This window comes from Nuphar pumila, chromosome 17 (assembly GCF_984573655.1).
Source record: "Nuphar pumila chromosome 17, dmNupPumi1.hap1.1, whole genome shotgun sequence".
Classification (NCBI taxonomy): Eukaryota; Viridiplantae; Streptophyta; class Magnoliopsida; order Nymphaeales; family Nymphaeaceae; genus Nuphar; species Nuphar pumila.
In genome coordinates this window covers 29,161,929-29,177,631 of record NC_143265.1, presented here as the reverse complement: position 1 = coordinate 29,177,631, position 15,703 = coordinate 29,161,929, and the positions used below count along the sequence as shown (strand labels likewise).

The following is a 15,703-nucleotide window of genomic DNA, read 5'->3' as shown; positions in this document are numbered from 1 at the left end:
AGTCAGTAGTGCAAGCGAGTTCAAGTGAGTCTCACTACTCAACAACCAGTGTGAACAGACTTTATGTTTCGATATTACTAGCCCGCGGGTACGCGCAGGCAAAACGTAGAAACAACTGAGACTAGTTCGGGCGTCTGTTATTCTATGTATTTGAATAACCCGAAAAGCTAGTTGAGTCCGCTCCAGAGGGACGGCTTTAGCCGAGAGAGGATTCCCCGAAGGAGGCAGTGCCACGGATGCATCCAACTTCTGCAGAAGTTTTGAGCTAACTATTGTAGCCCCTTTCCCCTAACTCCAATGACTGGGGAGGCCGGATCATTGCCCGTAGGGTGGTTGTTAACAACCTGTCCATTGGAGTTTGTACCGTCCTGTCCTCTCCCTTGACAGACCACTTGAAACGAACAGGTACGTTAGGGGTTGCTTAACTAACGACCCACTCTATGCTGTAGTCTTTAAACCACTCAAGCATCTTGCCTGTGAAGGCGAATGTGAGGCCATTTATGTGATTTCAGCATTGTGCATTTCGCACTGTTCGTGGTCGCACGACCGTCTCATCCGATCATCGCAGTACTAGACGTGTCGTGCACGACTACAAGTACTCTAGGATGAAGGGGGTATAGCTCCTCAAAAGAAGCCTCAACAGGAGTGTTTCACAAGGATGTAAAGTTTATCAACTTTACTATATCCTTTGAAACAGCAGTACCTTGTGCCAACATTATGCCTGCGATTTTCTAGAACCTCATCCGCTATCGGGGTATCTACATGCCTCGCATGACTCGACACCGGCCTCGATAGACGGGATACATGTTTCTCAACAGAACCTCCAACTCGTCTGCAGGACTGCATACTTAAGGAGTCAGGATCCTTGCAAGGTATCCCCCTCCTTAGACGAGGATGTAACGCTAGCTCCCATCTCAACTCTCGTCGCAAGAGAGAGAGGTGAATGCCTGAGGATGCCTTTAAGGCATATGCAAAGAGCAAAAACCTGTGCGGCATCTGCAATAGCAAAGCAGTAATAATACATACAAAAACAAGAGCCTAGGCGCAAAGCGCGGCGACAAGGTAAAGGCGGTAAGCAGAAGTGCGACACTGAACCTCGCCACGATGCGTGACGGCACATACAAACCATAAGCAAGAATGCAACACGAGATCTCGACGTGATACACGATGGTAAGTATAGACTGACATAAGGTAAAGGGCAAGGATCGTGAAACCGCGTCCTTGAGTTAAGTGCATACTCGTATAAATATATATATATATATATATTTGTATATATATATATATATTCATTTTATTGATCGTTTTTAGTTTAATTGAACTTAATTCAATTATCCAAGTCTTTCGTACAATCTTCCCCTACCTTGGAGGGTTACGAGCTTGCCGACGTCTGCGGACGTACACAATTGACGGCTCGGGTCGCGGAGCGCGAATGAGATCCGTCGTAGCTGCGAATATGCGATATTAACATGCAAGCCCCGACAAAGCAAAAGCAAGGCAAAGACTCAACTTCTCCAATACATAGAGTTGGGGCCAACGGTCCCAAATGACTCAAAACCAAAAAGGATGGGGCAGGGCCAAATGAGCCTTGCCGCCCAAAGAGGGATGTAGTCAATGTGAGCAGATGACTCACGTTCACTAGGAATTCCTCGCTGGAGATCAACAATTGTAATAATCTGTCCCCATTACGATGTAGCTTCCAAAGATTCCCCGGGTCTGTCGACCAAGGGTATAGGCTTGCGCACAAAAGGGGCAGGGGATCGGCCCCTACTGGCAAACAAAAAGGCAGGGGCCGATGGCCCCTGTTAGCAAACAGAAAGGCAGGGGCCAATGGCCCCTGCTGGCACACAGAAAGGCAAAGGCCGATGGCCCCTGCTGGCAAACGAAAGGCAGGGGCCTATGCCCCTGCTGACCAAAGAAAGGCAGGGGCCATAGGCCCCTGCTGGCAAACAAAAGGCAGGGGCCTATGCCCCTGCTGACCAAAGAAAGGCAGGGGCCATAGGCCCCTGCTGGCAAACAAAAGGCAGGGGCCTATGCCCCTGCTGACGAAAGAAAGGCAGGGGCCATAGGCCCCTGCTGGCAAATGAAAGGCAGGGGCCTATGCCCCTGCTGACCAAAGAAAGGCAGGGGCCATAGGCCCCTGCTGGCAAACAAAAGGCAGGGGCCTATGCCCCTGCTGACGAAAGAAAGGCAGGGGCCATAGGCCCCTGCTGGCAAATGAAAGGCAGGGGCCGATGGCCCCCTGCTGGTGCAAAAGAAAGGCAGGGGCCATGGGCCCCTGCTGGCAAATGAAAGGCAGGGGCCGATGGCCCCTGCTGGCGCAACAAAAAGGGGCAGGGAGGAGGGGCTCGACCCCTCCCCTGCCGTAGCAGAGAGCAGGGAAGAGGGGCCCAGCCCCTCCCCTGCCGTACGGAAGTAGGGAGGGGGCTCCGCCCCTCGCCTGCCGTACGAAAGCAGGGAGGAGGCTCAGCCCTCCCCTCCCTGTGCAACGAAGAACCGAGGGGGGGGAGGAATGGGAGAGAGAGAGAGAGAGAGAGAGAGAGAGACGGAAAAAAAGGGAGAAGAAGAGGAGGGAGAACGTACCTGGTGGTCGGCGGCGGCGGCGGAGAGAGGTCGCAAATGGCGGCAGCAGACGAGCGAGGGAGAGTCGGGAGGCGGTGAGGGAGAAGAGACAGCGAGGGGGAGGGTTTCGTATTTGAAACCCCCCCTGCCTTATCTTTTTAAAGGCACGAGGGAGGCGGTGCCTCCATTGGGTCCGGGTCCGGATCCGACCCGAATCCTAACCATTTTTTTTTTTTTTTAACGGGTTGTTACATCCTACCCTCCTTAAAAATAATTTCGTCCGCGAAATTTTTATTCCTTACACTGGTCAAAATACAAGTCAGGGTATTTTTCCCTGATATCCGACTCGGGCTCCCATGTACATTCATTTATTCCATGGTGTTGCCAACGTACTTTTACAAGAGAAATCGTCTTCGATCTGAGCACTTGGTCTCGACGGTCAACGATTGCCACTGGTCTTTCCTCAAACGTCAAGTCCTTTTGGATATCCACATCATCATAATGAATGATGTGTGATGGGTCGTGAACGTATCTTCTCAGCATAGATACGTGGAAGACGTCGTGGATCTGAGCGTACTGAGGAGGCAGCGCAACACGATAAGCCGCCTCACCGATCCGATCCAGGATCTCAAAAGGTCCGACGAACCGGGGACTCAGCTTTCCTTTCTTCCCAAAACGGAAAACGCTCTTTGTAGGAGATATCTTAACAAAAACCATATCTCCTGTTGAGAACTCCAGCTCTCTACGTCGACGATCAACGTAACACTTCTGCCGACTCTGCGCGGTACGCAAACGTATAGTGCTGTAGCACTATAGGTGAATCTAACATCCGCTCACCAACCTCATCCCAGTAAACAGGTGATCGACAAGGCTTCCCGTACAAAGCTTCGTACGGGGCCATACCGATACTCGCATGATAACTATTATTGTACGCGAATTCTGCCAACCCGGTATGAGAGTCCCATTCTCCCTTCCAGTCTAACATGCACGCTCGCAGCATGTCCTCCAAAGTCTGAATCGTGCGTTCAGATTGTCCGTCGGTCTGAGGGTGGAAAGCGGTGCTGAATTTCAGTTTCGTGCCCAAGGCCAACTGCAGTTGTCCCCAAAACCTGGAGGTGAACCTCGGGTCACGATCGGAGATGATTGACACAGGAACACCGTGCAATCTCACAATCTCCCTGACATAGAGATCTGCCAAGCTGTTCAGGGACTGACTGAGCCGAATAGGGAGGAAATGCGCCGATTTAGTGAGTCGATCCACGATCACCCAAATCGCATCGTGTTTCCTCCGCGTCCTTGGCAAACCGACGATGAAGTCCATCGTGATGTCCTCCCACTTCCATTGTGGAATCTCCATCTGCTGCATCACTCCGCCTGGTCGCTGGTGCTCGATCTTAACCTGTTGGCAAGTCAAACACTTCGAAACGTATTCGGCTACGTCCCGCTTCATTCCACTCCACCAATATCTGCGCTGCAAATCTTTGAACATCTTTGTGCCGCCCGGGTGAATCGTGTACCTGGACTTGTGGGCTTCAGCGAGAATCTCATCTCTCAAAATAGGGTCTTTTGGCACCCAGAGATGATCCTTACGCCATACACCTCCTTCCTCACTCAGACGAAAGGGGGTATCGGCCCGCTGCGCTAGAGCCTTCAGCTTTTCGTACTGCTCATCGCTCTTTTGACTAACAAAGATCCTAGATAATAGCTCAGGTTGAGCTACCATGCTGGAAAGACTGATCGAAACTGGAGTGACTGCAAACGGTTCCCACGATATCAAATCCTCGATCAGCTTCCACCCCGCAAATAACAAATTAACGGAAACGCTGGGAGACTTGCGGCTCAGAGCGTCGGCCACAACGTTCGCTTTTCCCGGGTGGTAGGACAAGGTAAAGTCGTAATCCTTGAGGAATTCCAGCCAACGCCGCTGCCTCATATTCAGCTCCTTCTGTGAGAACAAATATTTTAGGCTCTTATGATCTGTAAAAGCCTCGAACCGCTCCCCATACAAATAGTGCCGCCATATCTTCAATGCGAAGACCACCGCTGCTAACTCCAAATCATGAGTCGGATAATTCTTCTCATGTATTTTAAGTTGGCGCGATGCATAGGCGATCACTCTATCGTTCTGCATTAAGACGCAACCCAAGCCTGTCCCGGAAGCGTCGGTGTAAATCACGAAGCCGCCTTGACCCGAAGGTAAGGCCAAAATAGGAGCAGTCGTAAGACGTTCCTTCAACATCAGAAAACTGTTCTCGCACATGTCGTCCCACACGAACCTAGCTTCTTTCTTCAGGAGTTGCGTCAAGGGTAGAGAGATCTTAGAAAAGTCCTGGATAAATCTTCGATAATACCCAGCTAATCCAAGAAAACTCCGAATGTCACGAACATTCCTCGGTTGCTGCCAACTGAGTACAGCCTCGACTTTCGCTGGATCCACGGACACACCTTCCTTGGAGATGACATGTCCCAAAAACATGATCTCCTCGAGCCAAAACTCGCACTTAGAGTACTTAGCGTACAAACGCTCCTTTCGCAAAGTTTCGAGAATAACTCTCAAGTGCTCACGATGTTGCTCCCAGCTATCGGAATACACCAAGATGTCGTCAATGAACACGATCACGAAGGTGTCCAAGAAGGGTTTGAACACCCTATTCATGAGATCCATGAACGCTGCAGGAGCGTTAGTGAGTCCGAAGGGCATGACCGTAAATTCGTAATGCCCATACCTGGTCCGGAAGGCCGTCTTGGAGATATCATCTCCCTTAATTCTGAGTTGATGATACCCAGATCTAAGGTCGATCTTTGAGAAGATCTTGGCCCTCTGCAACTGATCGAACAGATCCTCGATGCGTGGCAACGGGTACTTATTCTTTATTGTCGCCTGGTTGAGCATCCGATAGTCGATGCACAATCGCAAAGATCCGTCTTTCTTCTTCACAAACAAGACAGGAGCTCCCCAAGGCGAGACGCTGGGGCGGATGAATCCCTGATCCATCAACTCCTGCAACTGCTTCTTGAGCTCTTCGAGCTCGGCTGGTGCCATCCGATATGGAGCCTTAGAAATTGGCGCAGTACCCGGCAGCAACTCGATGTTGAACTGCACCTCACGAGGTGGAGGAAGGCCTGGCAGTTCCTCCGGGAAGATGTCTGGAAAATCTCGCACAACCTCCAAGTCTCCCATCGAGACTCGCGTCGGCTCGGACTGGACGACACTAACCAGAAAGGCAGTGCATCCCTTCCTGAGGTAGCTTTGCGCCTTCAGCGACGAAATCAACTTGCTTGCCCGAACAGGTTTCACGATCTTGAATTCCACCTTGGGCATTCCCGGGGGAGACAAAACAATCTTGCTATCTCTGCAAAAAATCTTGGCATGATACTTGTGCAGCCAATCCATGCCTAGGATGACGTCAAATTCCGTCATCACTAGCAGGATAGCACAAACCGGTAAATGCCAATCTGCCAGGACTACGTCCAACTCTGGTACGTAGGTCGCACAAACAGTATTTTTTCCAATCGGGTTATACACTTCAAGGGTATTATGTAAGGGTTTTACAGGTACGCGCAAAAACTCGGCAAAATTTACCGAAATAAAAGAGTGTGTGGCACCACAATCAAAAAGCACAAAAGCCGCTTGGTTAGCGACAAAAAGGGTACCTTGCACTAGGTCGCCCTTGGTCAGCTGCTCGGCCTTGGCTAAGTAGACGCGTCCCGGTGCCCTCCTTTGACCGCTCGCCTGCGGTTGCGGCGTCTGATACTGCTGTTGGGACTGTGGTGGCCGAGGGAGCAGAGGTGCTCCGCTGGTCTGCCTGGCGTCGTCAGCCGCCTTTTTGCGACAGTCGCGCGCGTAGTGGCCCATCTTGCCACAATACAGGCATCCGCCTGTGTCGAGCGGGCACGCCTGCCCGATGTGGGATCGACCGCACCTGGGGCACACATTGCTCGTCTGCTGCCTGGCTGGAGGGTTGCCCTGAGGCCGCTGACGCTTCGAAGGAGGATATCGTCTCCTTCCTCCTTCGCTCTTCACAGGAAGGAACGATCGTTTGCCTGGGTCACCGGAAGGTGTCTTCGGCTCACCACCCGTAGCGGGTGGCCTCCTGCCCTGTGTACTCTTAGTGCGCTCCCAGGCCTCACTCAGGAGGGTGGCAGCAGCAACTGCCGCAGAGAAGGTCGAGGGCATGCTGGTTAGGACCCGATGCATGAGCCCCTCCTTTAGCCCCCGAACAAACTTTCCTGCTCGCTCGCGATCATCCGCGAACAGGTTGGGACAATAGGGTTCTAAGCGCTGGAATTTGGCGATATAATCCGTCAAACTCGAATTGCCTTGGCTGAGCTCCAAGAACTCCACCTTCTTCTTCTCCCTCGCATGAGGCGGGAAGTAGTTCCCCAAGAAAGCCTTTCTAAAAGCTTCCCAAGGAATGGGCGAAATTCCCGAAAACTGCATACTCCGGGCCATGTCCCACCAACTGCGGGCATTCTCCTTCAGCCTAAAGGTCCCGAATAACGTCTTCTTGTCATCGGGCACTGACAAGACCTCGAACACTCGTTCCACCTCCTTCACCCAGTTATCGGCCATGTCTGGGTCGGGCTTGCCATCGAAGGTCGGGGGGTCAAGCTTCAGGAATTTCTCATACGTCACTGCGGTATGCGGCTTCGGCTCAGAAACGGGCGCTGGTTCCCTTTGAGAACGAATCTGGTCTCGCATAGCCGCTGCTAGGGAACTTATGGAATCCAACACGAATCCCCGCTGATCTGACCAATCGTCAGCAGACCCTTCATTCGAGTTTCTTGCCATCCTTGGAGTAAACAAGGAATACCAATAATTAGAATTTTCAGGAGGCTCGAAATAAGCCAGAAACATAAGTACTATTCATGTTTAACATGAGTAGTTTAGGAAAACCCAGCAATGCTGGTACATAAGCAGAACGCGTCAAGCCTCTTAGCTTAACAATGCAAAAAAACACCTACTAAGCAAAAAGAAAGGTATACTCACAGCGCGATGCGGATGCTCAATGGTCAAGAATCCTTACTTCCCTTAGCTCTGATACCAAGATGTAACGCCCCAAAATTTCAACTTTCAAACCTTTCATAAAACAGGCAAGAGACTAAAAGAATCTCTTTATTTCAGAGTTGGTTTAAGAAATAAGCGGAAGCCCATCCTTTTGTTAATTTTAGAAAGGCAAGTTGACCACTTTGGGCACGTTAGCTGAAGAACCAAAACATACAACCCATGCTACTTGAAAAAGGCACTTTCATTAAAAGAAGGTTCCAAAAGTACAAAATTCGGATGTCCCAAGGAAAATCCATTACAAGACCCAAAAACATCAGGACGCGAGCTAAGAGCAGGAAGAAGAGAGTCTTGAAACCATCTTGCCATCGCGCCATCACCCGTGAAGTGCCTATTCATCACCTGTACCCATAGACTGGGTTAGTTTCGCTAAAGAAACTAGTAGGTGCACAAGATAGACTACAAGGAAACTGAATTATGTACATTTCATTCAGTAGGTTACGCAGTTTAAAGTAGATAAGCAGTTAAACAGGTAAGCAATGCAAGCAGATAAATAGTGCAAACGCGTATGTAGTGCAAGCGAATCAGTAGTGCAAGCGAATCAGTAGTGCAAGCGAGTCAATAGTGCAAGCGAGTGCAAGCGAGTCCAAGTGAGTCAGTAGTGCAAGCGAGTGCAAGTGAGTCCAAGTGAGTCAGTAGTGCAAGCGAGTGCAAGTGAGTCTCACTACTCAACAACCAGTGTGAACAGACTTTATGTTTCGATATTACTGGCCCGCGGGTACGCGCAGGCAAAACGTAGAAACAACTGAGACTAGTTCGGGCGTCTGTTATTCTATGTATTTGAATAACCCGAAAAGCTAGTTGAGTCCGCTCCAGAGGGACGGCTTTAGCCGAGAGAGGATTCCCCGAAGGAGGCAGTGCCACGGATGCATCCAACTTCTGCAGAAGTTTTGAGCTAACTATTGTAGCCCCTTTCCCCTAACTCCAATGACTGGGGAGGCCGGATCATTGCCCGTAGGGTGGTTGTTAACAACCTGTCCATTGGAGTTTGTACCGTCCTGTCCTCTCCCTTGACAGACCACTTGAAACGAACAGGTACGTTAGGGGTTGCTTAACTAACGACCCACTCTATGCTGTAGTCTTTAAACCACTCAAGCATCTTGCCTGTGAAGGCGAATGTGAGGCCATTTATGTGATTTCAGCATTGTGCATTTCGCACTGTTCGTGGTCGCACGACCGTCTCATCCGATCATCGCAGTACTAGACGTGTCGTGCACGACTACAAGTACTCTAGGATGAAGGGGGTATAGCTCCTCAAAAGAAGCCTCAACAGGAGTGTTTCACAAGGATGTAAAGTTTATCAACTTTACTATATCCTTTGAAACAGCAGTACCTTGTGCCAACATTATGCCTGCGATTTTCTAGAACCTCATCCGCTATCGGGGTATCTACATGCCTCGCATGACTCGACACCGGCCTCGATAGACGGGATACATGTTTCTCAACAGAACCTCCAACTCGTCTGCAGGACTGCATACTTAAGGAGTCAGGATCCTTGCAAGGTATCCCCCTCCTTAGACGAGGATGTAACGCTAGCTCCCATCTCAACTCTCGTCGCAAGAGAGAGAGGTGAATGCCTGAGGATGCCTTTAAGGCATATGCAAAGAGCAAAAACCTGTGCGGCATCTGCAATAGCAAAGCAGTAATAATACATACAAAAACAAGAGCCTAGGCGCAAAGCGCGGCGACAAGGTAAAGGCGGTAAGCAGAAGTGCGACACTGAACCTCGCCACGATGCGTGACGGCACATACAAACCATAAGCAAGAATGCAACACGAGATCTCGACGTGATACACGATAGTAAGTATAGACTGACATAAGGTAAAGGGCAAGGATCGTGAAACCGCGTCCTTGAGTTAAGTGCATACTCGTATAAATATATATATATATATATATATATATATATATATATATATATATATATATATATATATTTGTATATATATATATTCATTTTATTGATCGTTTTTAGTTTAATTGAACTTAATTCAATTATCCAAGTCTTTCGTACAATCTTCCCCTACCTTGGAGGGTTACGAGCTTGCCGACGTCTGCGGACGTACACAATTGACGGCTCGGGTCGCGGAGCGCGAATGAGATCCGTCGTAGCTGCGAATATGCGATATTAACATGCAAGCCCCGACAAAGCAAAAGCAAGGCAAAGACTCAACTTCTCCAATACATAGAGTTGGGGCCAACGGTCCCAAATGACTCAAAACCAAAAAGGATGGGGCAGGGCCAAATGAGCCTTGCCGCCCAAAGAGGGATGTAGTCAATGTGAGCAGATGACTCACGTTCACTAGGAATTCCTCGCTGGAGATCAACAATTGTAATAATCTGTCCCCATTACGATGTAGCTTCCAAAGATTCCCCGGGTCTGTCGACCAAGGGTATAGGCTTGCGCACAAAAGGGGCAGGGGATCGGCCCCTACTGGCAAACAAAAAGGCAGGGGCCGATGGCCCCTGTTAGCAAACAGAAAGGCAGGGGCCAATGGCCCCTGCTGGCACACAGAAAGGCAAAGGCCGATGGCCCCTGCTGGCAAACGAAAGGCAGGGGCCTATGCCCCTGCTGACCAAAGAAAGGCAGGGGCCATAGGCCCCTGCTGGCAAACAAAAGGCAGGGGCCTATGCCCCTGCTGACCAAAGAAAGGCAGGGGCCATAGGCCCCTGCTGGCAAACAAAAGGCAGGGGCCTATGCCCCTGCTGACGAAAGAAAGGCAGGGGCCATAGGCCCCTGCTGGCAAATGAAAGGCAGGGGCCTATGCCCCTGCTGACCAAAGAAAGGCAGGGGCCATAGGCCCCTGCTGGCAAACAAAAGGCAGGGGCCTATGCCCCTGCTGACGAAAGAAAGGCAGGGGCCATAGGCCCCTGCTGGCAAATGAAAGGCAGGGGCCGATGGCCCCCTGCTGGTGCAAAAGAAAGGCAGGGGCCATGGGCCCCTGCTGGCAAATGAAAGGCAGGGGCCGATGGCCCCTGCTGGCGCAACAAAAAGGGGCAGGGAGGAGGGGCTCGACCCCTCCCCTGCCGTAGCAGAGAGCAGGGAAGAGGGGCCCAGCCCCTCCCCTGCCGTACGGAAGTAGGGAGGGGGCTCCGCCCCTCGCCTGCCGTACGAAAGCAGGGAGGAGGCTCAGCCCTCCCCTCCTTGTGCAACGAAGAACCGAGGGGGGGGGGAGGAATGGGAGAGAGAGAGAGAGAGAGAGAGAGAGAGACAGAAAAAAAGGGAGAAGAAGAGGAGGGAGAACGTACCTGGTGGTCGGCGGCGGCGGCGGAGAGAGGTCGCAAATGGCGGCAGCAGACGAGCGAGGGAGAGTCGGGAGGCGGTGAGGGAGAAGAGACAGCGAGGGGGAGGGTTTCGTATTTGAAACCCCCCCTGCCTTATCTTTTTAAAGGCACGAGGGAGGCGGTGCCTCCATTGGGTCCGGGTCGGGTCCGGGTCCGGATCCGACCCGAATCCTAACCATTTTTTTTTTTTTTAACGGGTTGTTACATTGACACTAGGCTATGTTATGAATTTCTCTAGTTGCGAATTACATGTCAAGTTTAAAAGATTGACCAACATTTGCTTAAGGGAAGAATCGTCACCCCCAGCAGGTGTTTCAAGGAGGCACGCCTATGGAAACTGACATCATCCTCTCCCTACATAGTATTCAAAAGCCACCAGCAATCAGCATCTAGAACGCTCTAGCCAAGAGGAGGAGAATGAAGAGGAGGAGGAGGGCGAGGAGGAGAAAAGAGAGTGAGAGGAGGGAAGCAGTCGTATGGATGTATAAGAGGGCTCTGCATCGCTTTACCATATGGCGGACAAAAGTTACAAGTTTGGTAAGACCAGATCGACCACCACATCTCCCATGTCTAGTTGAGGTTACTCTTTATAGCTAGTACCCACTCTCCCCTATTTTAAAAAAGAAACTTTTTGTAAATGTTTTTGCATTATAAGTTTTCTGTTTGTAAACGTCAAATTCTAATGATTCTTTGGGTCTGCAGGCCTCCCGAAAGGTTACTATGTTACTGAAACCCAAGCAAGGGTAATAAGTCCCCACCTTTCTACTCTAGCTTAATTAATTTCAAAATTTAATGAATTAAGTCTCATAATTTATTTTCTTATTTTATTAATAAAAAATTTAATAGATATTAAAATCTTATATTAGAGATGAAACTCTTTTTTATGCCCATCTATAAATAGAGGCCCTGAGGAGGATTGATAAGGTTAGTTCTCCCTCCCTCTCCCATTCTCATTAGAAATTTTCTTCTTCTTCTTTAAAACTTTTTCAGTAGCCATTGAAGCTGCTCAAAGGTACTAGGATAAGAGATGAAGGTATTGGTACATTCGAGAACACATTTCAGGCAGGATTCATTCTACACGTAGTATAGATCGGATGTAAACACATAAACCGTGCGTCTTGTCGATTCTACGGGTTGATCTATGGTGGATCAGATCTGGAATATGTTTGAAAAATATTTTAAAAGTGTTTTTAATTCAATATCATGCTTTAAAATAGATTTACAAAATCGTTTTTGGTAAACATATGCCCAGACGACTAAACTAGAAAATCGGGTAACCCGAAACACATAGTTTCGTGTTGCTACGTAATTTTAGATGGTAAAATCTTTGTTTCCAGCATGATTGAATGTATATTTGCTTTCTTGCATATGTTTACAGTATGAATCATGTTCCTGCAAATTTATTTTATATATTTTATGGTATTTTCGCATGCTAGCATCTTAAACTAGTTATTTTGTGCAAAAATCATGATTTATTTTGATAGTTTTGATTTCAAAGAACGTATTATGATCATATGACATCTCTCTATAACTGTAGATGATGTTTATATACTGTCTATGTGTTGATATATGATTAAAAATAGATATTTCATGTTTATGCTTGAGTTTTCTTATTTTTATCATGATTTATTTTGTATTTTTCATGCTATCTTGATTTTTTTAACCGACACATTGCGGTAAAATAAATATAACTCTCAAATCAGATCACCTATGGCAAAACCCTTTTATGGAGACCTTTCAAACATTTGGAAGGTGTCTCAGAAAAAAATTGGGCCTTATTGGTGTTACAAAAGTGAGAGTTATGTCTCCTGCAACCCAAGAAAAAAATTATGTGCAGAGCGATTCTTGATAGTCAATTTTGCAGAAAATTCAATAAATCAATGGTTTCGAGTTAATGACTGATTTTTGGATATGTTATGCACATCATATGAATAAATCTAAGAAAAATAAAATATTCTGTAAATTTTAAAGATTCATACAAATCATGAAAAAATCAAGATTTTGTAGAAAACTTGGATTTGGAACTATCTCAAATAGGGCCTGCTCCAAAAAATCTAAAAAATTCATATGATGCATTTTTTTAGCAAACTCAGATGATTCTAAAAGTTAAAAAGCATACCTTTCACCAGAAATTTGGGAGGACAAAATCTCTCTCGGATTGGGTCTGGTGACTGTTTTTTTGGGAAGCAAGTTTTTGGCAGGTTCTGTTAGAACAAAAAAACAATCTCGGGTCCGTGAATTTCTACAAGCAAACAAAATCATTTTTCTAAGATCTATTACTTGGATTTGAAAGTTAATAGCCTTTGATATTACTATAAATTTTTATGGAGATATAGCTGTTCGTTTTGATGGTCTGTCAGACCTGTGAACATCATACAAATTCTTATGTTATACAGTTCTTGATTTTAGATAATATCTTGACTTATGAATTTATTTTTCTAAAATTATGTGTTTGATTATGATATGAAATGTTAATCATGTATATGTTGGTGTGGGATTTGACATGAATATGTTGTATGTATGCATATAGATTATTTGTGCATGATGACATATGAGACAACATATTAAACATGATAATTAAGCATGGTAATTAGGTCAAGTGGTATGCATAATCATGGATTTGTCATTCTTTGAAGTTTATGGTTCATGATAAATTGAAATGAGTCTCATGCATAATAAAGTGTGGTATGTGGCATGCGTTATGTTATAAGTCATGTGAGGCATGCATACATTGGGCTTGAATGCGAGTTAGGTTTGGTGAAACCAATGGGGTGCTTGTGAGTACCTAGTTTGACTATGTTAAACATGCTCATATATATACACACACACACTTTAATTGGACTCTTGGGTGCTCCTTACTAGAGAGCATATACCTTGAGTTGGTTTCAAATGAGCTATGTTAGGATACCTTAATGATTGTAGAGGGTGTGGGCTCTTGCCTTGTGAGGTTGTGATTTGAGCTGCACATAGTAGAACTTGAGGATGTTGAGCCTAGTTCAGAGTGCACATAATATGTAGTTGAACCTATTGCAAATAACACCTAATAGCTCATTTGTTCATGTGGCCTACTTTGGAGAGGGTAGGAGGTATACTCACTGACTGATACATTTTAAGGGCATTGATACCTCTTGGGCTTCCAATCGTCGGTGTAGGGGGCAAGGACTCTCAATTTATCCTAGGTAGATAGTAAGGCTCTGTATAGTAGGAATCAATTCTCTAGACCACTGTTAAGTTTCTCTCTCGGTTAAAGACTGCTTCAGTGGATGTTTGACCTGACTCTTCGAATCAATGGGTTAATTAAAATACATAACACAATAAACACCCATCTGATGAATGAGTCATAATTAGATTCTAAGTGTATATATTTTAAGAAAGAAAAGAAAAATAATGCATTAGTTTAGGTTCACCAGTGGTTAAATGATTCATTGAATATTGACATAAATTTCTATGCATATTATATATAATTTCTAGTTCATGCATATGTTGGCATAAATGGATCTGTTTGATTATTATCTTGATTACTAATGATGATGCAGGTACATCACTTGATGGTAAGAATAAATTATTGTGTAATCTTACATGATTAAATTCTTATTGTTGTGATATTTAACTATGTTAGGTTTATATGCAATGTCATGCTATAATTTATTTGCATTGTAAAAGATATATGTTTTATGTATTTGTATTCTTTCCATGCCTATGTGTAGGGTGCTTTCCTACTGTGACTGTGTCTAATGTTTCTACATTTTAATATTTCAGGTAATAAATAAACTAGAGGGTGATGACAGGAGGCTCGGGGTGGCGTCAAGAGGGTCATGGTCCTTTAGGCTGTTGGATGGACTAAATTATTTTATTTTCTTTATTATTTTTTCTTTAGTCCTGTGGACTCTGATATTTGGAAGACTAGTATTTGATTTATTGCAATTTAATTGATAGTTTGAATCTATTATTCTAGCCTTTCAAGTGTGTATTAGTAACTATAACCCGCCCAAGGTTTGAACCGAATCTAAAAAGAGTTTACGTAGTGTTCTTAAAAATTGTGTAAAGAGATTTAAAAAAAATAAAATTTTTGATTTAAAAAATTAAGGTGTTACAGAAAAACATGCCAAGGCATCTCCATCTAGGCTCCTAGGGAACCATCTGAATCAATCATTGTGCTCACAATCCTCATATACATCTAGGAATAATGCAATATGGGTTTCTTGGTTCTTGGCTCCACTGAACTTGACAAACTTTCTTAGAGCGGTTCACAAAGGTTTGTTACTCTAATACAAGAAAAAATCTTAGATCTCATAGGGCCTTCTCTTGCCCTTCACACTGCAAACCAAACAACTAATGTTTCTTAACTCCTCTTCCAAGACACAGACCTGGTCCTCGTATTCGTTAGATTGAGCATGAGGGAGTTGGGTCTGAACTTGAGAGATTGCACTCTCCTGTTTGACCTAAACTAGCCATACTTCATACTTGTTGAAGTGAGACTTTTTGATGGACCTGACTCTATTGTTGTAGAGCTTTGAACTTGTTCTCATTGTCTAAAAATCTATGTTGGATCACTTGAAGCATTACTCTTAAAACAATATTCTCATCTCCCAATTCTTAATAAGTGGACCTCTTGTGGACACTGACACAATTACCTTTCTTTTTTGATAGGGCATTGAGAAAAACTAGATCTCATCCTCGTCATCTTTTGGACATATCTCTATACCTTCCAACTGATCCAGATTTTCAATTTAATGAGATACCAGATATGGTAACTCTGGTATCCCTTGATTATTTGGATCATCTATTGGATCCTAA

The 15,703-nt window shown here is 46.1% G+C and overlaps 1 protein-coding gene across 1 annotated transcript in view; it reads left to right on the top strand.

Moving 5' to 3' along the window:
* The window catches only part of LOC149811841 (uncharacterized), a 43,877-nt gene extending 29,029 nt beyond the window's left edge, over nucleotides 1–14,848 (top strand). Inside the window, exon 7 of the mRNA XM_089992798.1 lies at nucleotides 14,666–14,848. Coding sequence (XP_089848924.1) covers nucleotides 14,666–14,669 — 4 coding nt within the window. The 3' untranslated portion in view covers nucleotides 14,670–14,848. The remainder of the gene's footprint in view (nucleotides 1–14,665) is intronic.
* Nucleotides 14,849–15,703: the final 855 nt, after the last annotated feature.